At 38.3% G+C, this 25,527-nt stretch overlaps 1 protein-coding gene and 1 long non-coding RNA gene across 6 annotated transcripts in view; one reads left to right on the top strand and one right to left on the bottom strand.

Moving 5' to 3' along the window:
* Nucleotides 1–9,821, bottom strand: part of LOC128627676 (uncharacterized) — an 83,437-nt gene extending 73,616 nt beyond the window's left edge. For 2 of the 4 annotated variants that reach the window (XR_008391923.1, XR_008391921.1), the window contains exons 1-2: nt 9,630–9,821; nt 2,218–2,313 (exon numbers count right to left, since the gene is read on the bottom strand). This is a non-coding gene — a long non-coding RNA (uncharacterized LOC128627676). The remainder of the gene's footprint in view (nt 1–2,217; nt 2,314–9,629) is intronic. The other 2 variants (XR_008391922.1, XR_008391920.1) reach the window with 2 other exon arrangements.
* A 70-nt stretch (nt 9,822–9,891) lies between these two features.
* Nucleotides 9,892–25,527, top strand: part of REL (REL proto-oncogene, NF-kB subunit) — a 46,590-nt gene continuing 30,954 nt past the window's right edge. For both annotated transcript variants that reach the window (XM_037163840.2, XM_037163830.2), the window contains exons 1-3: nt 9,892–10,223; nt 20,787–20,929; nt 22,786–22,934. In XM_037163840.2, coding sequence (XP_037019735.2) covers nt 10,214–10,223; nt 20,787–20,929; nt 22,786–22,934 — 302 coding nt within the window. In that variant the 5' untranslated portion in view covers nt 9,892–10,213. The remainder of the gene's footprint in view (nt 10,224–20,786; nt 20,930–22,785; nt 22,935–25,527) is intronic.

Below are 25,527 nucleotides of genomic sequence, written 5' to 3' on the forward strand. Positions count from 1 at the left end.
TTAAAATACATAAAAATAGGACAAAACCCCCATGTTCAGAATCAGCCATTCACAGTCCCCATTTGGCGACTGTAAAATGGTTCCAAAATGCAGCAGAGGCAATGGGCAGTTACCTCAGAGGATATTGAGCACTATGATCTGGATGCATATTATAATGTTACCCTGGTGTCATGTACCACCCCACCTTTCTCTCAGGTGGTCTCATAATTCTAGAATGTCAGGTGCAGCTGATACCAAATGGAGACAGACAACACAACATTTACCCTGTGGACATATTCTAACTCCTACTACACATGCATCGTGAGTTTGAATACAACTCATCCTAAAAACATGTCACCATCATAGTTTTTCAGGCTGGGTAATCCAACAGTCTTACACGTCACTGTTACTGCTAGCACAAAGCTGAACCAACTATTGGCTGTAAAGAGTTCACTGGTGGTTTTTCTGATAATATGGAAAATATCTTAAGTGTGTATTTCCCTTGGGAGGATAAGCTGATAAGCTGATAGAGTTGTTGTGCTGATAGTGTAGAGTTGTTCACCCTTAGGGATACTAGAGTATTCTATCCTTGGTTCTCGTTGAGGCTTCAATCCTATTATACTGTTCATTTTCACAAGAATACAAGAGTGTCCACTGGAGTAGCCAAAGACAGGATCATCCACACCACTGCATGCTTGAGGTAAGGTAAGAGGAAACTAACATGCAACAAAAACTGGATGCTTCTGTTCAAAAGAGTACTCCATCGGGACAGATTGTGAGATTCTTCTGTTTTTCTAAAGCACATGCTTTTGAAATCTATTAAGGTCTTCAAAGTACCTTTTACTGACTGGACTCTGGATCAGGCACGCTGAATGAATATTCCAATAATGACACTGATATTGGAAAAATGATAAGTCCTGACACTGATATTGGAAAATGATAAGTCCGAGACTGGAAATCTGGTCATATTTTGGAACTTCCTCATTTAGAGACTGAAGCATAGCCCACAATATGAGTATGAAGAGTGCAGCAAGGAGCCCATAAAAGACTAGGTAGAAGAGCAAGATCAAACCTCATCAAGCTCTTTGCAGTGAGTCCCGGGAACTCTTCTGGTGGTTGCATTCTAGATGAAGAGCCTCCACTCAGGCAGGGTCTGGTTGAAGGACCTCTCATCTTCACTCGTCATGGGTGTGTGCCCACGGCAGGCATGGGGGTGGGGTTTGTGGAAGCAGCCAGGAGCTCAGAGGCACTGCGTAGCCTGAAGGTGCACCCTGGCTCCAGCAGCACAGCCCAGAGAAGACAGCAGAAGGTGGAATGGTGGAGGACACCTACCTCCTCACTGCCGTGTGGTGTGCACGGCACTCAAGCTGGACTGCAAGGTTAGATGTATTAAATGCATTTTCAAATTAAAATGGACTTATTGGGACATAAACCCATTGTAAGTGGAGGAGCATCTGTACTGCTGGATCATAGGATATTTATATTTTAGGCTTAGTTGATACTGCCAGTTTTCCAAGGTTGTTGTAACCATTCATACTCCCACAAAAAATCGGTTCCACAACCTCACCAACACTTGGAATGGTCCTTTTAACTACAGCCATTCTGATGAAGGTGTAGCAATATTTCACTGTGGTTTTTATATGCATTTCCCTGATAACTAGCGATGCTCAGCATCATTTTATATGCTTATTAGTCATCTGGCTGTCCTCCTCTGTAAAGCGGTTGTTGGAGTCTTTCACTCACCTAAAACATTGGAATATCTATCTTGAATTCCTACTGATTTGTGGAATGGATATGAGTAGCAATAGGGTCCTCTGGGAAGCAGACGCTAATATGCAATGAGCAATGCAAGAGATTTATTGGGGAATAACACCTATGAAAAATAAAAAAGAAAAAGAAGGGGAAGTCTTCAGATGCAGGTCTGACAGGTGTGAAAAGAAAGGGGGAAAGAAGGGAATTGAATAGGAACAGAATCAGATAGGATGCATCTCTGAGAGAGTCTCAGCCAGTCCAGTAGGGAGCTCTGACACAAATACTGCCCACAGAAAAGTCCTGCACTGACCAGAGACAGCAAGCCCTTGTACTACCATTGTGCTCGTAATTGGCTAGGTGCTTGCAAAGCATCATGTGGCTTTGGCTTAAAAGCTAAGGCAGCCCTGACTTGTTGTGGCTCGATTGGTTGGGCATCATCCCACAAAGCAAAAGTTTGCCAGTTCGATTCCCAGTCAGGGCACATACCTGGGTTACCAGTCCATTCCCAGGTTGGGGTGCAGAGGAGATGCAACTGATCAATGTTTCTTTCTCACATTGATGTGTCTCTCCCTCCCCTTCACTCTAAAAATAAGTAAATAAAATCTTTCAAAAAAAACAAAACCCAAAAAGCTGAGGTAGATCCTCTCTAGAACTGAGATCTGAACAGAATAGCTTCATGGATGCCACTGGCTTCTTGATCAGATGTATTATGAGTATCTTCTTTCAGTATGTGGCTTACCTTTTCATTTTCTTAGTGGCATTTTTGAGTTAATTTTAATTAAGTCTAACTTATCTATCTTTTGTTTTTGTTGTTTATGTAATGTTCAAGAAGTCTTTGGCTATCCCAAGTTTATGAAGTTTTGCTTTCTCCTAGAAGTCTTATTATTTTACTTTTAACATTTATGTCTATGGTCTATTTTAAATAATATTTTGGGTGTGGTATAGGGTTCAAGTCAAGTTTCATTCTTTTCCATATAAATGACAAATTTGTCCCAGTACCCACTAATGAAAAGACTTTCTTTTCCCCCAGAGAACTGAAGTGCAGACTGTTATAAACAAATGACTGCTATGAACAATGGTCTGATGCTGGGGTTTCTCATTCAGCCCCTTGTTCTATTTGTCTAAATTTGTGCCAATATCACACTACCATAATTTCTGTATTTTTCAAATAATTTGGATATCTGGTAATGTACATTCTCCAGCTTTATTCTCTAATATTGGTTTGGCTATTCTAGGACCTTAGCATTTTTTAAAATACTTTATTCATTCATTCATTCATTCATTCAGGGGAAAGGAAAGAGAAAGAGAGAGAAACATCAGTGTGTGAGAGATACATCAATTGGCCTGCAACCCAGGCATGAGCCCTGACCAGGTATCAAACCAGGGACCCTTTGGTTCACAGGCCGGCACTCAGTCCACTGAGCTACACCAGCCGGGGCTGAATCGTGCACTTTATTTTTTTTAAGTATTTTTTATCTATTATACTATTACAGTTTTCCCAAATTCCCCCCTCTATCCCCCCTCCACCCTGCCCCCTCAACCCTCCAGCATTCCCCCACAACTTAGTTCATGTTCATGGGTTGTACATATAAGTTGTTTGAGTCCTCTGTTCCTATACCATTTTCTATCTTTCCCCATTTTATGCCTACTAATTATGCTTCTCCTTCCCTGTACCTTTTCCCCCCCATTCCTTCTCCCCACTGAACTCTCTCTGTATGATGTCCATTTCTCTGATTCTATTCCTGTTCTGGTTGTCCGCTTAGTTTTTGTTTTCATTGTTTTTCTTTTCCTTTAGGTTCATTTGTTAATAGTTGTGAGTTTGTTGTCATTTTATTGTTCATAATTTCAATCCTTTTTTTCTTATATAAGTCCCTTTAACATTTCATATAATAAGGGCTTGGTCATGATGAACTCCTTGAACTTAACCTTACCTAGGAAGCACTTTATCTGCCCTTCCATTCTGAATGAAAGCTTTGCTGGATAGAGCAATCTTGGATGCAGGTCTTTGGATTTCATGACTTGGAATACTTCTTTCCAGCCCCTTCTTGCCTGTAAGGGCTCTTTTGAGAAATCAGCTGACAGTCTGATGGGGACTCCTTTGTTGGCAACTGTCTCCTTATCTCTTGCTGCTTCTAGGATTCTCTCCTTCATTTTAATCTTGGCTAATGTAATTATGATGTACCTTGGTGTGTTCTTCTCTGGGGCCAACTTTTTTGGGACTTTCTGAGCTTCTTGGACTTCCTGGAAGTCTATTTCCTTCATCAGATTGGGGAAGTTTTCCTTCATTATTTGTTCAAATAAATCTTCAATTTCTTGCTCTTGCTGTTGCTCTTCTCCTTCTGGCACCCCTATAATTTAGATATTGGAACATTTCAGGTTTTCCCAGAAAGTCCTCAGCCTCTCTTTATTTTTTTTGACTCTTGTTTCTTTGTTCTGATCCAGTTGGATGTTTATTTCTTCCTTTTGTTCCAAATTGTTGCTTTGACTCCTGGTTTCTTTCTTGTCACTGCTGGTTCCCTAAATATTTTGCTTTATTTCACTTTGGGTATCTTTCATTTGTGCTTTCATTTTTCAACCAAGATCAATCAGATCTGTGAGCATTTGATTACCAGAGCTTTAAATTCCCCATCAGATAGAGTGGTAATCTCCTCATCGCTTAGTTCTGAGGTTATGCTCTGTTCTTTCATTTGGGCCATATCTCTTTGTCTTGGTGCACCTGATAAGTTGTAAGGGGCGGGTCCATAGGTATTCACCAGGAAGAGCAACCCTCTTTGCTGCGCTGCCTGTGGGGGAGGAGCCAGAGAGGGAACAATGTAGCCCGCCAGCTCATCTCCAGTGCACTTTCTAACAGTTACATTGGAAGTATCTCCCACTATGGCAACCCCAGTGTCAGCTCTGAGTCTCAGTTTTCCCCTTAAGTCAGTCCCTCCCCTGCAGCTCTGCTGAGCTCAGCAGTCAGCCCTGCCCCTCAGCCACCTTGCCACAGTTTTTCTGAGTCGGCCTGGGCAGTCCAGCTTACCAGTCTGGTTGTTCTTTTCTTTAATTCCTTGGTTGTCAGAGTTCCGCGCAGTTTGATTTTCTGGTGTTTCTGATTGCTTATTGATTTTAGATTGGTCATTATCCTCCTTCTGGTTGTGGGAGGAACTGAAGGGTTTCTACCTGTGCCTCCATCTTGGCCAGAACTCTGAAGATCTCCTTAGCACTTCTATATACATTTAAGAACCACCTTGTCAATTCCAACAAAAAAATATACTGGGGTTTCAACTGGGATTCATTAAATCTACAGATTAATTTACAGAGAACTAATATTTTAGCAATACCAAGTCTTTCAATCCTTAAGCAACATATCTCTGGGGAGAAGCATTCTAGGCAGAGTGGAAAGCATGCACAAGGGCAAAGAGGCAAGAAACAGCATGGCTTCTGGTATATAAAAAGCTATGAAGCAGTTTAATGAGGTGTAAAGTGCAAGGCATGGAGTGCAGAAGATGAGGCTGAAGAAAGAGGCAGAGGCCAGACTATAGAGGAAGTTGTTGGCCATGTCCAACAGGCTTCCTAAGGCTGATGGCTGGTTTTAAAGCACAAGACTGGTATGGTCTGATGTGCATTCACACAGAGGACTCAATCAGCAAAGGGTCTGAGTAGGTTTGAATGGCTTTCAAAGAGGACAAAAATGTAAACAGGCAGAATAGGAGACCATTGCAGTAGTTAAGGTGAAATATGATGATGATTTGAACAAGGACAATGGTAATCAAGATGGGAAAGAAAGGGATTCATATTTGATTGGTAAAACCAGTAGGATTTGGTGATTGGATGTTGTAGGGTTGGTGGGGGTGCTGAGAGTGAGAGTCAAAGATGACTCCTAATTTTCTAACCTATTTATGGGTAGATAGTGGTATAAGGAGTATGGGAGTAAGAGTAAACTTGGGAGAGACGTTGAGTAGGTTGAGTTGCCTATGAGTTTCCCCAGGGAGGTGTCTAACAGATAACTGGATATGTAGGTCTGAAGCCCAGGGAAAGGTGTAGGCTGAATATATGGTCCTGTGACTGTGGGGGCAACTTTCCCCGCATGTCCCTCCATGTGCCACAGATGAGAGTAAACATGACAGAGACATGATGTGATCTGCTTGGGGAGGAGCAGTGGCCAATTTCTCAGGGGACAATGCCTCAAGCTCCTTCCTCCAGGGGCTTTTATTGGGTTGTAATACACAGGAATACAGGGTGACAAGTATCAAACAGTAGATAACATTTCAAAGAGATCTGAGGGCTTAGTCCCGAGTCAGTCTGTCAGGAGGAGTTTTAGGGTTTCCTGCTTGAACCCTTAACATGAATGAAAGCAGTCTTAGCAGAGATTTCACAGGTTTATCAGGAAGTCTTTGTGCTGCCCAGATTTTTCCCCAGGACACGCTCTAGCAAGGAAAGGAGCTGTACCCCTCCCCATCAGGTGTTCAGGCTTAAGGGGATTAGAGCCAGGAAGCACTTCTGCCAGGGGATATGGGGACTCAGGCTTTGTCAAAGTGGGGGAGGGGGGGCAGGTGAAGTCCACTGCTTTTTGTTGCAGCCCCCCAGTCCTTCCATGATGGCCTTACACGTGATGGAGTCTGGTTAGGTCAATAGGGGTCTTACCCATCATTGACTTCCAATCAAGCTTTGGAGGCAGGGAGAGGAAATTGAGGCAGCATTTGCTATCAGAGACAAGCTTTATCTCCTGCGGCTCACATTCCAGAGGTCCTTAGCCACAGAGGGTAGAGTTACAATTCCTGAAACCAGGCAGAGTGGTCCACAACATGTGACCATGGAAAAATCCTGAGACTGGATGAGATTACTCAAGGAGTGTGTGTAGGTTGAGAGGTATTATGCATCTCTCCCTCATATTCCCATTCAGATTTAAAATGTCCTACTTCTTTGTCTTCTTTTTCATAAAACTACCCACTAATATCCCCTGGGTTAAAAACCATATAAGAAATACTGTTTACTGATTTAACATTAGTGACCACAAATTTCAAATGGATATTCAGTACAGCCAGATATACCTTACAAAGTGCCACTCTCCCAGACCTCGTTTTCAGTTTCTCTTCTTCCTCAAACCTTCTGGCCCCTTGCTGCCCTCCACTCTCAGTTAAACTTTACATCATACTTCACTATAAAAAAGGGGGGGTAATTTGACTGACTACCTCATTTTCATACCATCAGGTCTACCAGGTTCTCTGCAACTGCTGTCCTCCTTCTTATAACATAGAGGTGTCCCCATTCCAATCTACAGCCAGCCTCATAACCTGTGCTCTAGATTTCGTCCTTTCTCCCTTTCTCACACATTACCCCTTTCCTCTCTATCATCATCCATTTACAATTGGGTAAGTCTCATTTTTATACAAATATGCCTTAATAGCACCTTCTATAAACACCACCAGTGCCTGAGACTGCTAATGCTCACTGATATACATTTTTTTCTCTTTTTCCTTGCCACACAGCTAAATTACATTTCTCAAGTTACATTTTTCAGCCCCCTTGTGGAGGCCAGAAGGAAAGTAGATTCTGACCAGAAGTAAAGTATTCCACTCTCAGGCCTAGACCACAAAAATCTCCCATTCGTGATTCTCTACTCACTTTCCTTTTCCAAAGTGACTTTGATGGCTACATGTTGGTGCCGCAAAATTGTAGGAACCTGGCTCCTTGGGTTATTCTTGGAAGAAAGACACTGAACTCATACTGGACTGCAACTCAACTGATAAATAAACTTTAATTATGTTAACCTGTTGACATTGCAGTTGTCAGTGATAGCCCTTAGCCTAATATAACTAACTCCACATCCCCCTCAAGCTATTGCCCCATTTGTTTCCTTTAACATTCTTTGAAGAGTTGTCAAAACTCATGGTTTCCATCTTTCTCATCTCAGCCTCCTTCATTTCAGCTTCCTCCCCACCATTCCACTAACGTGCCTCTCTTTTTTAAAAATATTTTATTTATTTACCTGTTTATTTTTAGAGAGAGGGGAGGGGAAAGAGAAAGAGTAGGAGAGAAACATCAATGTGTGGTTGCCTCTCTCTCATATGTCCCCTACTGGGGACCTGGCCTGCAACCCAGATGTGTGCCCTGAGTGGAAATCGAACCAGTGACCCCTTGCTTCACACGCCCATGCTCAATCCACTGAGCTACACCAGCCAGGGCTGACATGCCTCTCTTATTAAGGTCATTAATAACCTTCATCTTGCCAAATCCAATGTCATTTCTTCATTCTCATCTTTTTCAATTTCTCAGCATCATTTAATACAGCTGACCACTTCCATCTATTCTTTTTGAAACATTCTCTTGGACACCACAGTCTATTGGTTTTCCTTCCACTTCATTTGCAGCTCCTTTTTCTCTACCAGTTCCATAAGAGATGGAGTATCCTAGGGCTCTTTTTAAATTTTGTGTCTCTCTCTGCATTCTTGAAGAGGAATGCTGCTAACTCCCAAATCTTTATTTCTAGCCCAGTCCCCTCCCATTTGCTTTAGTTCTGCACATTTGACTGTCTCCTGGGATATCTAACAGGCATGTGTAATATAACAACACAACTCCTGATTTTCCCTCTCAAACCTTTTCATCTTTCTCTTCCTTTTTACCTGGTTTGCTCATACCAAATTTATGCGAGTTTCCAATTCCTTGTTTTCCCCCCTTTCCCACCCACATCCAATCTACTGCCAAGTATTTCTGGCTCTGTCACCAAAATATCTTACTGTATCTGACTCCTTTTCACCACCTCCTCTGCAAAAATGCCAGTCGAAACCACTTTTCCTTCTCAGACTACTTACTCCAACAATCTAATTGCTTTGCCTTCACCCTTACCTGGGATGTATGCTAAGAGTTTAACACATCAACCAGAGTAAATATCTCAAAATACAGTAAGTCAATGAAACACTTAAACTCTCAATAGCTTTCTGTGTGAAATTTTTTAAAAAATCCATCCTCCTCACCAAGTGAGATTTCTTGTCCTGGCATTCCCTCTACTACATTATGGTATGGTTTAATACTTATTCAATAGTTTCATTCTTTTCTACTTCTCTACATTTTATGGAAAGAATGTTTTGATGCTAGTAGATCTTACTCCCCCCAGCCCCACTAACTGGATCCCCCAGTTTCAGCACTAGCATGGCAGGCTATTCCCCATTCCCCCTCCTTATTTTAGAAAGCAAGGGACAGTAGAAAGAGCATGGAACTTTGGAATCACACAACCCTGTGTTTAAACTGTACTTTTCTTTTTACCAGCATTCTGAAGTAGTAACTTACCTTCTTAACTTCTCTATCACTTAACTTCTCTAAACCCCGATTACCTCATCTATAAAATGATAACAATACGTTATAAATATGGTAAATGAATTCACACATACAAGGTTCTTACCACACGAAGGAAACAAAGGTATACTAGATTCCTTCAACACACTACATGTTCTTTCCCATTCACCCTTTCCTCATCGATACCTCAGTCAAATGCCAAGATAGGGTATACCCCACTAATCTCGAGCACACTAGCTCACAGTGTGGATGGACCTCGAGAGTTTTATAAGCTTTACTAAGTAGTAAAGTTAACTGAGCCTTCACAATTTAGATATAAAGAGGAAAAATATGACTGCAGGGGTCCCCATATGCAAATACATGAATTATAAATGAATACCGGCGTCAGCCGCTGCCGCACTTCCCCTACTCAGCGCACTGTGACCCAAGCCGTGCTCCGCCTACGACGGTGTGAGGGCGGATATTTGCATATGCAAAATCCGGAAGAGAGGGGAACCACCCAACGAAAACCCCGGGCTTTACTATCCACGGGACTGGGAGGGCCGGCCCCACTTTGCCACCAGCCCCGCCCCCCAAGGGCTGTCGGGCGGCCAACCCTCTCGACGCCACAGCACCCTCCTACTCACTCCTGAACTTTAAGCCGTGCTGCGAAGAACAACCTGGAGGAGGGGGATTTCTCAGGAGAAATCTTTCGCACGCTCAGGAACGTCACCTGCTGGCTCCCAGTGTTCCCAGAGATCCAGAAGATGCCCTGCACCACCTACTGAGACCTGCTACGGAGCCCACTGCAGCTCTGGGGGTGGTAGCGTGGGCGGGGCACTGGAGGGGTGGAGCGTGGGCCAAAAGCAGATGCGCGCGCACTAAGAGGACACCGGGTCTCTGCGCCCCCAGAGAAGGCGGTAGCAAGGCACGACGTCAGTCGTAGGAAATCCCCGAACCGAAGTGCGCTGGTGGGGTCCGCACTCGGCTCTTGTGGCGCTCCGCCCCCTTCCCCTGGTTTCAGTACTCCGGGCTGACGACGTTGGGAGATTTGGAACGCGAGAACTAAGAGGGTGGAAAGGTGTGAGCTGCAAGGCAGAGGAGGGCAAGAAGGAGGAGGTGGCCCCCGGGGGTGGTCTGAGGGACCCAGGGGTCCTGCCGCAGAAGACTGCCTGGCGGGCTGGCTGGCTGCAGCAGCCTCCGGTCCGGACGCGCTGAGCGGAGCGGAGCCATGGCCTCGGGTGAGTGTTCCTGGCGCAGCGGGCCAGTCCCGGACTTGGGAGAAAGGAGCTCGTCAGTTTCGGGGACTCAGTTCTGTTTTGGGACATTCTGTCTTTAAAATCTCCTGATCTGGCAAATTGTCAACCTCGTAAAAAGTGGCTTGCGTGCAAAATCAAAGCCATGCTCTGTAATTTGATGTCATTATACTAGCCGGAAACCTAGAGATACCCAGCAACAGGGTTTGGGGATTAGGGAAGTAATAATCTACACAAAGGGAGGTGAGGAGTCCTTGTATTGAAAATTGATTTATGTTGAAATGGTGGTTTTCTGTTTTAAACTAGGAATGAGGAACCTCAGACTTCAGGGAGAACTCTGCTTTTTTAGTTTAATTTCATCAAGTGCTAAGTGGTGATCCTGTTGTGCTGACAGTTGTACAGAATGAGTGAGTGCCTTTAAAAGTCACGAGTGGTAGTTTAACAGAATTTGAGAGAAAAATGTTCCTTCACGAAAGTGGATAATTTTTACTGTACTTTCTAGTTTATGGAGAAGTCGAGTTTTGTTCTTTTTCCTTTGTTGGAAAGAAGGGAAAAGAGGATTTTTAGAATATCTCTGCTTTAAAATATGGGTAGAAATGAAAACTTTGTTTCACTTATGAAAATGTTCGTTTTAAATTAATAAATGTGTGAGTTTCTTGAGAGAAAACGAGTTTACCAAGACAGTTTAGAGGGCAAGGGAGGGAGTCTCGAATTTGCAGCGCTGGTTTATTTTTGGTTATCCTGTACCCGAAGGGAAGTAAATCGAGCAGACAGCGTTCCAGTTGTATCTTTTCAGGATTCTGGTGCCATTCTTTAAGGGCGCGTTCTCGACTGAGGGAGCCGCGTGAGCAAAGACAGGGAGGCTGCAAGGTTTGTGGTCAACGCTTTACAAGCAGGCTAAGGAGGGGCTCTTGTTTATGCTTCACCCTCCTCCCCAGCCCCTGGGACAGTTACCCGCAGTAAAAGGCTGCTGTCTGGCAGAGAAGAGGAAGTTCAAAGCTTAAGGACTTTTTAAGGGGGTGGAGAAGAACAATGCCATCCATAGCTACTGCCGTAGGCTGAAAAGGAAATTGGGGTGACGACATTTGATTTCAGTTTGTGGTTTTCATGTGAGAATACAAGTAGAATTTAAACTACTTAAACTTTCTCTTTATCCACTTCACTGACCCCCAAACTTTCAGATAATCTTGAAAATTCGTAAATTCAGAGCGCGTTTAGATTAAAAGTACAAAGATGACTTGAAAGAGGTTAATTTATTGGTGATGAGATATCTTGTATGAAAGTAGTAGAGAATGATGAGCACTGTAAGTTTAAACAAGGTCAGCCTTCTGGCAATTGAACCAAACTTTATTAGTATATAGTATGGATGTAATACTTCGAATTCTTTAAAAACAGAGAGAAAAGAATTAACCATTTATAGAATATTGTGAGACCTACATCATTTAAAAATGTGATACAATTTAAACTTGCTTAATGACACTATATTTTGTGCTGTTGTGAGGACAGGTTCTCTAATTCGAATGGGGAAAGTTTTTTAAGGAATGAGAAGTTGTGAATTATCACAAGTTACTTAAATCGTAATTCAGTTTTTTGAAAACTACTAAGCAAATTTTTAAAACGGGAGTCTGGGTGTACTTTCCTCAATCAGTTGTAAAGACCCTACAGAAAAAGAGTCAATGAATTGTAAATTCCCATCCTGTTTTCAAACAGTAATTTAACTGAGTCACAGAAAAAAAGTATACTAAATTAGTTTATCATTGTCTAGTTTAGATTCTGTTTGTGGTAAGGCAGTAGTAAAACCTCAAAAGGTATTTTTATTGATTACCAAACCTTTAAGACCATTTCTTTATTTATCTCGGATGTCATATGTAAATAGGTATGTGTAGTTGGATATGTAATCTATGTAACATAAAAAGTAACATCATAATCTCATAAGCAAATTGTTTAAGTACCATTAGTTACTGGGACTTTGATTATATATATTTCTAAATTTTGTTCAGGTAAATTAATCAGATTATTTAGAATTTTACAGCTTGCATTCTATTAAGTTGTCTCTTTACATTACACCTTGATTTTAGTCTTTTGACACGATTAATTAGAACAGGCCTTGTGAAGAAAAATATTCCTATACCCATTAGACCATCATTACACTTGTATATTTAAATAAAATTAGCTATTTTAGGCCTAACTTTAAAGTTTTTCACTGTTCTAATAAAAAGTATAAAATGTTCTTATGTGCACATAGCTCTGTTTATTAATAAATAGTACTGTCTTTGGTATAATACATGTTGCAATTTAGATAATTTATTTTTATTACTAGTTTTCTTTAGTATAGTTCTGCTATGTCACATAGGGAGTACCTGCAGAAATTGTTTCTGTAAACCACACACTACTTCCCAACTCTGTCTATAGTGTGGCTATCAAGAAAACGATTTCTCTTGAGTACTGGGGTGGAAAATATAAGTGTGCTGCAACTTAAATTTTTAAGTTACGTAGAGCTGCAAGCTGGAATTGATAGCTAAAACATATGACTTCTATTTTAAAATAAAATACTACATACAAGTGTGAAAACCATTTCAGAATTATGAAATAATTTGTTATTTCATGTTAATAAAATTTCATGTTATTTCTACATGAAAGTGTAGAAATAACAGTAGTATAAAGGAATTAGGATGATATAGACATATCATATCATATCATATCATAGACATAAAAGGAATGAGTGAATGAAATGACTGGTGAGGAATCTTTGGAATCATTTCGGGGACACCTAGGGTGAGTGTATTGTAGTATCTCAAATGCGATTAAAGGGACTCCGCAGTCCTTTTGTTCCATCTTTCATCTGTTCTCAGCAAGTGACTGGGATTGTAGGCACGCGATCTCTGCAATTGCATGGTGTATACTTTGTTTTTATACCAAAGGAAATTCTTTATTGTAAACAATATATAAAGTACAATAAAAGGAGTAGTATGCAAACTGTGAATCACAAGGATTTTTTTAAATTTATTAAAAGAAAACACTTTTGGGTTTCAAGGATCCAAGTTTGGATGTCAGAAATCTAAGTCCAATATAGAAAAAAGTGTTAAATAGGAAGTTATAGGGTCATATTTCATCATATATTTTAAACAATTTACTTTTAACACTATATAATTCACTATACAACAGAATATTAGGACTAGTGCTAACAAAAGTGAATGTTCTAGTAATTTTTCTCCCTATCTACTGTATTTTGCCATGTATAAATTTTTACAGAAAAAATAAGGATGTGCATCATTCATGGGCATAATAATGGGCATAATAATCCCATGTATAATGCACACAAAACCATGGGTACACATTACACATGGCAAAATACAGTACTTTCACGTACCCCCACAAAACCTCCTATAAAATAGTAGGAAAATATTTGTCCATTTGTGAATAATGATCATTAACATTGCATGAGATGTACTAAAAAATTGTTTTAAATTCATACATAAATGGGTATCCTATAATTTTTATTTTTAATCTGTTAATCAAGTGATGATTGGTCCTCCCATCTATTTTTAATATAGTTAAATACATGAAAAATCTAGGACAGATTTTAAATATTTCTCTACTTTTTCACCCTTGAAGTGAAGGTTTTATTGAACACTTATTTTTTTACCCCCACAGCAATGAACTCTCTAGCAATAGAAAAACTGTTGCCCAAATCCTTTACATCTTTTATTACCTTTTGATGCAGATATCAGTCAAATACTTATCTGAAAATTTCCTTACTTATATTCTTATGAGAATACATATTCTCTATTGAGAATCTGCCTAATATATTGGAATAAACTAGACTTTAGTCTACAATGGACCTGAGTTGTTTCTTTTTCTTTTCTTTTTTTAATACTTTTTATTTATTTATTTTTAGACAGAGAGGAAGGGGGAGAGAAAGGAAAGAAACATCAATATGTGGTTGCCTCTTGCACACCCTGTCCTGGGGACCTGGCCCGTAACCCAGGCATGTGCCCTAACTGGGAATTGAACCAGTGACCCTTTGGTTCGCAGGCTAATGCTCAATATATTGAGCCACACCAACCAGGGCAGATTGTTTCTTATTCTACTTCTCCCCACTCTGTGACACAAAAATGGGCGTAACTAGTGCAGAGTCTTGTGAGGAACAAATGTGATAATGTATGCCCATAAGTGTTAGTTTTGTTTTGTAGTGGAGCAATTTTGGGACTCAAATGTGTAGGAAACAGAAACTACTAGAGACCCTTGGAACTTACTATTTAAGTGTCCTGATGATTCTAGAATTTTGTGAAACCACAAAACCAATTAATAGACTAGATCAGATGCAAGATAGAAAATATGTCTTTCAAGAATGCCCATTTACTTTTAAACAAATTGAAATGGTTTTATATACATTTAAACTAGGGGAGTAGAATTTGACAGTGATGTTTGGAATTCAATAGTTTTTTCCCCACTCCTTTGTTCACTTAAATGATAGTAAGCATTCTGCAAAAAAAAAAAAAGTAAGTAAAAATGCTTATCAGATAGGCCACATATCCTTTTACCAGACTGATTGATATAACTTCTCTTATACTTGATTTCTTTTGCACCTTCCATGTTAGTCTTTTTCCTTTCTTATGGGATTTGGCTTAAGTTTTCTTTGCCCCTTTGTTACTTACATGCCATTCTACCTATGCTATGTAAGAAATGGTAACTTTAAATTTTACATAACTTGAAAGAACCAGAAAAACTCACCTTGTATCATAAGGTAAACAGGGTCATCACCACAATCAGTGGCATTAACCACTGAGCCATATCAGCCAGGATGATTTACTTTTTAAATAAATCAGGGCAAGTAATTAAAGGCTATCGCTATAATAATGTTTCCCCTCCTCCACACCCCTTTCTTGCTTGCATATGGAGAAGCTTTTTAGAGTGGGAGAGAAAGAGGAGTGAGTTATGAGCAGTCAGAATTCCTCTGTGTAATTTATCACCCAGCCCATACTTGCATGTGAATTTTTGGATTACTTCTATAGATGTGTGCATCACTGTTTCCAGTTCTTTATGTTTTAGAGCAGTGGTTCTTAATCAGGAATGTGTTAAAATAGCTTGGAAGGCTTTCAGAAACATGTCTGGGCTTTAGATGGACCTCTGTTTCTATTCAGCAGATCTCAGGTAGGCTCAGGGCATGTATGTTTTGAAAAGCTACCTAGGTGATTCTGATACACAACCCCAGTTTGAACTCTGTTCCAGGAATTTCATTGAATCTAAATACTCACTGGCCTATACTAAGATGCATATCTTCTTAAATTAAATTGCATTTATTTTAGATTATTTGCTCTATCAGTTACTGTGAATTTACCCCCAGCCGTGTTTAAGCTTGTTCTTTCAATTTGATACCCTGGGATCCCAGCTGTCATATTTGCTAATGTCATTCATAATTTCACACAATTTTCAGCTTTTAGTATCATTAAAACAGGATAATAATTTTTATTATGTTTTTATGAACAATAAATTTAAAAGGATCGCCTGAGAAATGATAAAGTGCTTTAAAATAATGTTACAATTCCTATAATTAATATTTTTCACTGTATAATTAATGCTGTTTCCCAATTCTAGCTATAAGGTTTTCATTTATAATGTGTCTATTTTTGACAATTGATGATCCATTTTTAACTTTCATTTCACTGTAATTTCTTTTTTTATCTTACAAACTCATACTTTATTAGGTATGTACTATGTTTTAAAATAACACTCTTTGCATAAGTACAAATAAAAGCAAATATATTTTGCAAACATTTTGGCTATATTTCAAATGTTATTCTGGTCTATGTTGGCTTTTTACAATATTGTTCAAAATATAGGGATCAATCCCAGTTTATTAGTTTAAATATAGTAATTAATTTTTTTAAAGATTTTATTTATTTATCTTTAGAGGGGAAAGGAAGGAGACAGGGAGAGATACATCAATGTATGGTTGGTTGCCTCTCATGCGTCCACCGCTGGGAACTGGCCTGCAACCCAGGCATGTGCCCTGGTCGCGAACCACAATCCCCTGGTTCACAGGCCCACGCTCAATCCACTGAACTACGCCAGCCAGGGTGCTATAGTAATTAATTTTTATAGAACCAGTTTTGAAGACTTTTTAGTGCTTTTCGAAACTTTAGTGACTTGAAGTAGTATTAGTTGAGCCTACTCATTTTTCCTTGCAACTCACTCATGTATATTTTACCTTCTTCCACGCCACAGATGACTACATTACAGCACTTGTTTATCTTCAGGAAGAATTGTACTTCAAAACAGGGTGTTGAGGAAGGAAGTAACTGATACATTGTACTAATGCATGATATAAATGATTTTTTAGCTGTGAAGTTTTAAAAAAACTTAATACATATAAAGGAGTCAGAATACCAATGGGTATGAAGGGCATGAAGATGTAGCCATTCTAGTACCACCTACAAAGCACTATTCCATAGTAGTGGAATCTGTTGAAAATCTGATTAATCATGGTTGTATAACTTACACAGACAAAAAGATCTTTAGATTTTTATCCGTTCATTTAACAGATACTTACTGAATATGTGTGCAAGGTGAGTGAGATACAATTCCTGCCTTCAAGTGGGTTGAAGAAATAAAACAACTTTTTTTTTCAGGTAGAAATAGTCTTCCCTAAATTGTAGTTATTTGGAATAATTGCCATAAACAAAATACTATGGTAGTTTAGAAGAGGGGGAGTTTCTTTCTAGTTGGGGAATGTTGAATATTACAATAAACTCTGGTTGTTAGAAAGACTTTTTACCAATAGAGAGTGTCTCCAGTAGGAAGAATAGATTCCAAGGGTTTTTTTTAAGTGCTTGATGTCATGTAACTAATATTTGTCATTTTTATAATTGAAAAATCTTTTTAAAACGTTTTATTTAATCTTTTAACAATGCTTTTCTGTTTTCTTATGTATAGACTTTTTCATAAACACACTTTCTAGTTGAAGGGAGTGTGTAACCAATGAAATTATTTGAATTCTCACTATGAGGTTAGCACTTTTGTTCACAACTCCTCCCCCCAAAGTTAGCCACTTACCATTAATGATGTCATTCTATACCAAATTCCCACCAAGACACCTTTACATAAGTAGTGGGCAGGGATTTATTTGACCTTTAGTTTAACCACATAAGTGATTTAATATATCACCTAAAAATTACTGTTGAGTATTTTGAATTATTGTGAGGAAAATGTGCTTTCCTAAAAATATTCCTACAAGGATATATAAGCATGTGAAATATTTGAAAATAAGATATGAATTTTAATTACTTGAAATATAAAAATATATAAGGATATGAAATTATGAAATACTCATCTACATGCCTTACATTTTTTAGTAAAGCGGAAATAAGTGTTATGAAATTGATTAGGTTAAAGTCAATTATTTTTCCTACCCTTTGTCTTTTGAATAAACAAATAGGTGGTAGATTTAAACACAAGGAGTCTGAATCAAACAGAATAAAATTAAAGGTAACAGTAATACATTACTCAGTAACCCAAAGTAGAAACTATGAAGCCATCATTGATTCTTTTTCTTAACACTAATGTTCAATCAGTCACCAAGTACTATCCATTTTATCTTTTAAATAATCCTTCATTCCTATTATCACTACTATATTTGAGATATACTGTCATCGCTGCTCATATTACCATAACAGACTCTAAAACTGATTACCTTGCTTTCTCTTTTCAACCTGTTCATTGCCACCAGAATTCTTGCTCTAAAATGCCAATTTGATTGTGTGATTCCCCTGCATAAGACCATTCACTGATTCATAGTGACACTCATAGTATGAAATCCAAATTCCCAAATGTACTCTGTCTTTTGTGGTTCTTTCTAAAGATGGAAAATGCACCACAATTACACTGAGGCTGTATTGGTGGTTCTTAAATTCTTCTCTCTTTTTTTTTTTTTTTAAGATTTTGTTTATTTATCTTTAGAGAGGAAGGGAAGGAGAGAAGGAGAGAAACATCAATGTGTGGTTGCGTCTCTCGAGTCCCCTGCCGGGAACTGGCCTGCAACCCAGGCATGTGCCCTGACTGGGAATCGAACCGCAATCATGTGGTTCACAGGCCCGCGCTCAATCCACTGAGCCATGCCAGCCAGGGCAATTAAATTCTTCTCTTCCATCAGGGCTGTATCTGCTGTACTGGTACACCTTTGGCCACATTGCCCCCTTTACCTAGAATGCCTCCCTGCCCTCCCCCCTTCTCCCTCCTCCCACTCCACCCTTTTGCCTCATTAAGTCCTTTTTTCCTTTGATATATATTAGGCGTTCCTGAATCTTTTATTTTCATTATCATTTTATGCAGAACTTTATCAGCATAAACAAAATTTTGTTCATCCCTTCTATAATCTAACAATTTGTGTTGTCTCACTGTTATGTAAAGTCCTTGAAAGTGGCAGTTGTAATACCTTCATTGTATCACGATAATCATCGTCTTTGAGAAAGCATCTAAAATAATTCACCCTGTTTATAATTTGTTATATGTGAGATACTTAGTAAGAACTTAATCCTTTATTTCCAATCCTCACAACAACCCAGTGAGGTAGCACTGTTATTACTCATTTTATAGAACGGGAAGTTTAATAACATTTTCAAAGTTTTTGTTGTTAAGATTTGGCTGGTTAGGATCCAAAAGGCACTGATAAGACCCACTGTGTTATCCTTTCTGAAGACTTTCTGCATTCTAATACAGGATAAGTCTACAATAAAAAATTGAGTGTTTAATTTTAATATATAGGTTGCTGAAGTGAGCACAAAAAAATGGTATCTAGCTGTGGCAATTTAGAAATCACCAAACTGATTGAGGAAGGTTTTTTCCCAGTGGACGTTCTCTTCATGTGTCTGAAATAAAGACACATTGCTATGTACTTTATTTGTAAGGACACTTGAGTGTCTTTATTGAACTTTTGTTTTCATAATTTGGGTATGAGGGGGTAAAGATGTATATGTTTCAGACAATTTTATTGAAATATAATAAATTGCACATGACTAAAGTATGCAAGTTGGTAAGTTTTGACATGTATACAAGCTTGAAATCATTACTACAGTCAGGATACTTAACATACCCCTCGTCCCCCAGTTTCCTCATCCACTCCACACCCCAATCTGCTTTCTTCCATTACAGATTAGTTTACATATTCTCTGATTATATGTGTGTATATATATGGAATCATATAGTATGCGCTCTTTTTTCTCTCATGTCTTTCAGCATAATTACTGTGAGATTCATCTGTGTTGTAGTAGTTATTCTAAAATTGCATAGTTTAAATTATATTTGTTATAGAAAGTAAATCATTTCCTTTTGTTATACCATTCTTTAGAAAAGGTTTAGACGAGATTGACTGAAAATTATGTTGGGCCTAAAGTCCCTTCTGGAACTTGTTTTAGTATATTACATATATATATGTCCACTAATGTTCCAGTGGAGATATTAAAAACTTACATATCTTTCTGCAAGGATTTAAGTGCATTTGCACTTTCAACGAGGTCTTTTAGTCCATTGTTAAGAACCTAACGTAAAATCAAGCAGTTAAACTCACTTTTGGACTACAACACTGTACTTCTGAAGACTCTGTTCTTGCCTCTTCTGGGGGAATCTTGGGAGAAACCCTTCTGCTTGGTCTCATGTGAGAAGTGGGTATCCTTGAAGTGGTTATCCCAGAACCTTATGTTGCTTATAGCTTTTTGTTTAGCTTTTTTCTGGAGTTTTGATCTATTCTTTCATTTGGGCTATATTTCTTTGTCTCCTAATTTTGGCAGCCTCCCTGTGTTTGTTTGTTTCTATGTATTAGGTTGAGCTGCTTTGACTCTGTCTTAGTAGCACGGTCTAAGGTAGTAGGTGTCCTGTAGGGTCCAGTGGCACAGCCTCCCCTATCCCCAAGGCTGGGTATTCAAGGTGTGCCCTCTGTGTGGGCTTAGTACTCCTTCCTCTTGTAGATGAGTCTTGATTGCTGTCAGCAGGTCAATGGGAGGGATTTACCCAGTCTAGACAGCTGGTAGGACTGACTGTGACCCCTGGTCAGCAACCACCTCCCTTCGTGGCTTGTGGAGGTGGTTTGGGTGGTGCTCTGACGTGGTCTGTAACTATCGGCTGGGTAACAGGTTCTGGGGTTTCCCAGGTGCCCTTGGACATGAACAAAGGAGGGGGGACTGCCAGAGGGAGTTGGGGGTACTGGGTGGAAGGGGGGCAAAGGGGGAAAATTGCTACAACTATAATAGCATAATCAATAAAAGAAAAATTTTAAAAAAAGAACTTCACATTGGCATTACTGTAGATAGTAAATGATAAAGTGCTAACCAATAAATATTATTTGAATGACTTGTGTTAACACTGTATAGTAACCCAATTTAAACGGGAATAAAACATGTTTTTACCACTCAATCTTAATTATATTTTAACCTTGTTACTTAATATTGAGAGGGAAAATCTTTTAGTCTGATGTTTTGAAAAAAATGAAATGGTTAAAATCCATTATTGTTGCATTCTAATCTTATCTTCCCTCCCTTTTTAAAAAAATTTCAGGTGGTTATAACCCATATATAGTGATAAGTGAACAACCCAGGCAGCGGGGAATGCGTTTTAGATACAAATGTGAAGGGCGATCAGCAGGCAGCATTCCAGGGGAGCACAGCACAGACAACAACCGAACATACCCATCCATCCAGGTAACAGACCTTCCTCCTTCGTGTGTCTCACTCTTAGTTGCTTCACACTTTAGCTACAACCGTTACATTGAAGGCCCACCTTTACAGTCATTTCCATGGGCTTTTCTGTTTCTTTTCTTTTTAATTAATGTGTACTAGATAGCTGTCTAGGGTCATTTCTTAAATGCAGTATGGATTCTTCATCCACGCTGATAGTTATTCATTATTTCTTGTGTTAATCTAAGTAGAGGGATGCACAATGCTTAGTGTGCATTGACAGCTTTTGGGTAATGATTCCTTTTGTGAAACACTGCACTCGTGAGGAAAAAGCATTCTCTCCTTTCAGCAGTGAGCAGAATTGTCCTGTAGATTAAAAACATGGACTTGGGAACTCGATTAGAATTCTTCTTGTAACCACTTGGGTAAACTAGGGGTTAAGGGAGAAGAGAAGGAACATTTTGCCCCCTTTTTCTTTGCCTTTCTTGCCTATCCCTAAAACTCTTGGTTTCATTGACTAATTTGAAATATAGTCACTTTTTAAATAGTTTGTAAAATATATTTATATTAATATACTATATTTCATTTGATTTTTAATGAATTTTTATTCTTTAAATGCCAATTAAAAACCTTAGTGGCAAAATGGATTTTGAAAAGTGTTTAGTCTTTCATCAACAAATCTTAATTCATTGTTTTATAACTAGATTATTTACAAAGTTTATTCTATTGAACTTAAAGGGAATGCTAGATTATAAGATAAGGCAATGGCAACATTGTTGAATTACAAGTTCCTATTTTTGTCACATTTTTTGGCAGCAGTATGGATTTCAGTTATTTAAGTCCTTTTACTTAAATGTTAAAATAGGAGGAATGCTAATAAAAGGTAAATAAGAAAGCACTGTTCTTCTAATCTTTGAAGAGCAATTATTTAACTCTTTTCCATAATTGAGCTTATTCTATAGGTTCTCTAAAATATTTCTAAGACCTGCATTTTACCATTCCAGGAGCTCCTAAATACTTTACATCTTGAGTTCTACATCAGCCCCTATTGCAATTTTAAGTGGTTATTCTCTTTCATTCAAAAAGGCAATAAATACTTCCTGGTTTCTTTTCAAATTAAGTTTAAATTCAGAATTACAGATTTTAGTGTCCTCTTATCCATAAAGCTATCCATTGTGACCTAACTACCTTGCTTCATTGTTGTAAGCTGGTTTTCATATTCCCTGTTTTGTGTTTGAAAATATGCTAGCTTCCAAACTAAACATTAGCTCATCCCCATGCTCACAGTGTTCTGTTTCCATGCTTAACTCTCCTCTTTATTCTCAGTGTTCTAGATGTACTTACTGTGTGAAACAATTTTGTGAAACTCAACTTGATTTATTGCCTACTGTACATGAACACTTGGGATATGCTTACTGATGAACAACTATTATTGTGAGATGAAATGTCACATATCGTATTAAGTAAAATGGTCCTCTGTATTGGTGTGCTATCATATTCAGTGTAGCTTAAATATATACTTTGAAAGGATATTTATGGTATGACAGTGAATCTAAGAGCTTGGCATTCAGTGACTTAACAGCTAAGTATATTTCTCATGCTCTGTGATAATGTTTTGGTATAATGTTATTTGTTTTTAAAAGGAAAATAAGCAGAATCAGATGATACGACCAATTGAAATTAATATGCCAAGGAACTGATATATAAATTCTTCCCTAGTTGTATTTTCTGGGAAGTTTCAGCTAAAGTATGGTTGCCAGCCAATTGGACTTTATTTGTTTAGCGCTAACTACATTATATGAATTGAACTCTCAATTATTAGATCAGTTCTTACAGGGAAATATTTATGGATCATCTATTTTATTCCCCCCCCTTTTCAGATTATGAACTATTGTGGAAAAGGAAAAGTGAGAATTACATTAGTAACAAAGAATGAACCATATAAACCTCATCCGCATGATTTAGTAGGAAAAGACTGCAGAGATGGCTACTATGAAGCAGAATTTGGACAAGAACGCAGGCCTTTATTGTAAGTATACATCACAGCCATTTTCAGGTATCAGGTAAGCAAGGGATGCTCTGTTACCTATCCATGTACATCTGATATTTTGTAGCAGAAAAAACTAATTCCTTATTCTACTTCTATTTACTATAGTATACATTTCAATTTTCTTACCATTTGCATTAGAAGCACTGTTTTATTCTGTATTAGTAGACATAGCTCATGATGTCTACTAAGTAGTAGGAATACTTCTTTATCGTTACCTAAAGTAAATATATTGAGTCCTGGCTGGTGTGCTCAGTGGATTGAGCACTTGCCTGTGAGCCAAATGGTTGCCATTTCAATTCCTAGTCAGGGCACATGCCTGGGTTGCAGGCCAGGTCTCCAATTGGGGTATGTGAGAGGCAACCACACATTGATGTTTCTCTCCCTCTCTTTCTCCCTCCCTCCCTTTCTCTCTAGAAATAGATAAATAAACCTTTTTAAAAAACATATTGAATAGATTATTTTATGGTGTGATTTCTTTTCTTAGTTTGAACAATTAATGAAAAATCTTGTTTTTCATAAATTTTTACTCTATCTCTTTACTAATAGTTAATTTTAAAATTGCCAGATGTTAGAAAATCAACTGGAAAATTGGAATTATTATTTAGAAAAGGGCAGCTACTAAAATTAACATACACAAATAGTTCTAAGATTAAAAATGATTTATCACTGTGTGGGTAATGCTGCCAGAAGATGGATCCATTCATTATGTTGGTGAGAAAATAAATTCAACCTTCCTCATAGGTAATTTTAACAACTGCATAGCAAAAGTCTGAAAAATATGAATATCTCTTGAAGTAGCAATTTTATTGCTAGGAATTTATCTTCAGGAAACAATTAATTAAACATGTTCAGGCACTTAGCTATGGTGATGTTCATTGCAACTCTGTAATGGCAAAAAGAAGCAATCCAAGTGATAAAGGGGAATTAGTCAAATAAACTGGTATATCTATCAATGTACTCCTATGTCGCCTAAAAATAACATTGCCAATATGTCTTTGTACAGAAAGATATTTATAATGTTAGGTAAATAAAAAATAGGTTTAAAACAGTATGTGATTAATAGTCTTTTTTGTTTAAAATAAATGTGTATATACCCAGAGTAGTATATATACTAAGGGATTAATAATAGTTGCCCCTGGATGGATAGGATTATGGGGTTTCATGTTTTTGCTTGTTTTTACTTTATAATTCATTTTATAAAAGATTTTATTTACTTATTTTAGAGAGGGGAAGGGGAGAGAAAGAGAGGAACAGAAACATCGATCAGTTGATTTTCACACACCCATAACCAGGGACCTGGCCCATGCAACCAGGGCATATGCCCTGACCAGGAATTGAACTGGCAACCTTTCTTTCAGTTTGTGGGACAATGCCCAGCCCACTGAGCCACACCATTCAAGGCTATAATTCATTTCTTATAATTAACATGTATTGAGTTTAGGGGAAAATGAAACTAACTACAACTAACTATTTGTGTCTGTCTCTTTATATACTAGTAGTAACAATTTAGAAAATATACTTTAAAATATTTTTCTTACAATAAAAACAAAACATAAAATATCTAGTTATACAAACTTGGCAAGAAATATTTCCTATTTATATTATTTGACACTGTACATCACTCCTGGCAGCATTTTACACTGTACATCACTCCTTCCTAAACATTCTCATTCCTTGATTTTTGTGGGAAAAAACTCTTGTTTTCCTACTTTCCTGGGTGTTTCTTCTGAATCTTTCAGGCAGTTAAATTTTGGGACTACCTTTCACACAGGTGCACACATTGAATTTTTAGCAGGTACCTCCAAAATAGTTCCTGGATCTACCCACTCGTCTCAGTGAGCTCCATCACTACCACACTGCTCTTACTGTAGTCTCAATGTGGGCTGTAAAGGATAGCCTTCTCACTGCTCTTCTCACGTCAGCAGTTTTTGTGCCTCTTCTTTCCCGTTATGTCCTCCAGTATAGCCAGAGCAATCTTTTTAAAAATTAAATTAATTTATTAATCAGCATGGTCTTTTCAAATACAAATCTGATAGTCACATCTCTGCTTAAAACATGTTAATAGCTTTATGTGACTCTGGAAATTAGGACAACATTCCTTATAAAGACCACATGAACCACTTGTATTTCTAGCCTTCTGTTATACTATGTTCTCCTTGTCACAAAGGTCTTCCTTTAGTTTTCTGTGCTTGGTGCTCTTCTTTAGGGTCCTTTGCACGTTCTTTGCCTTCTGCCTGAAGTCTTCTTACTCTCCTCTTCCCCTAGTCCACTTCTGTTGATAATAAGTATCACTTCCTACAAGAAGTCTCTGTGCCCCCTCTGAATGAATTGATCAATTCATTCCTATCATAGGGCTCCTGTGGCATCATGTACATCTCCTTTATAAAAATTATTGTGGTTTCAGTTTAGCATGTGTGTGTGTGTGATTACTTAATGTCTCTGTTTCAGTAGACTAAACGTTAGCACTTTTTTTCTGTAAAGGGCCAGATAGTAAATATTTTAGGCTTTGCAGGCCATATGGTCTCTGTTGCAACCTCTCAGTCCTGTTGTTGCAGCATGAACGCACCCATAG

The sequence above is a fragment of the Artibeus jamaicensis genome, unplaced genomic scaffold, assembly GCF_021234435.1.
Source record: "Artibeus jamaicensis isolate MK-2021 breed Jamaican fruit bat unplaced genomic scaffold, CSHL_Jam_final contig_465, whole genome shotgun sequence".
NCBI classification, from domain to species: Eukaryota; Metazoa; Chordata; class Mammalia; order Chiroptera; family Phyllostomidae; genus Artibeus; species Artibeus jamaicensis.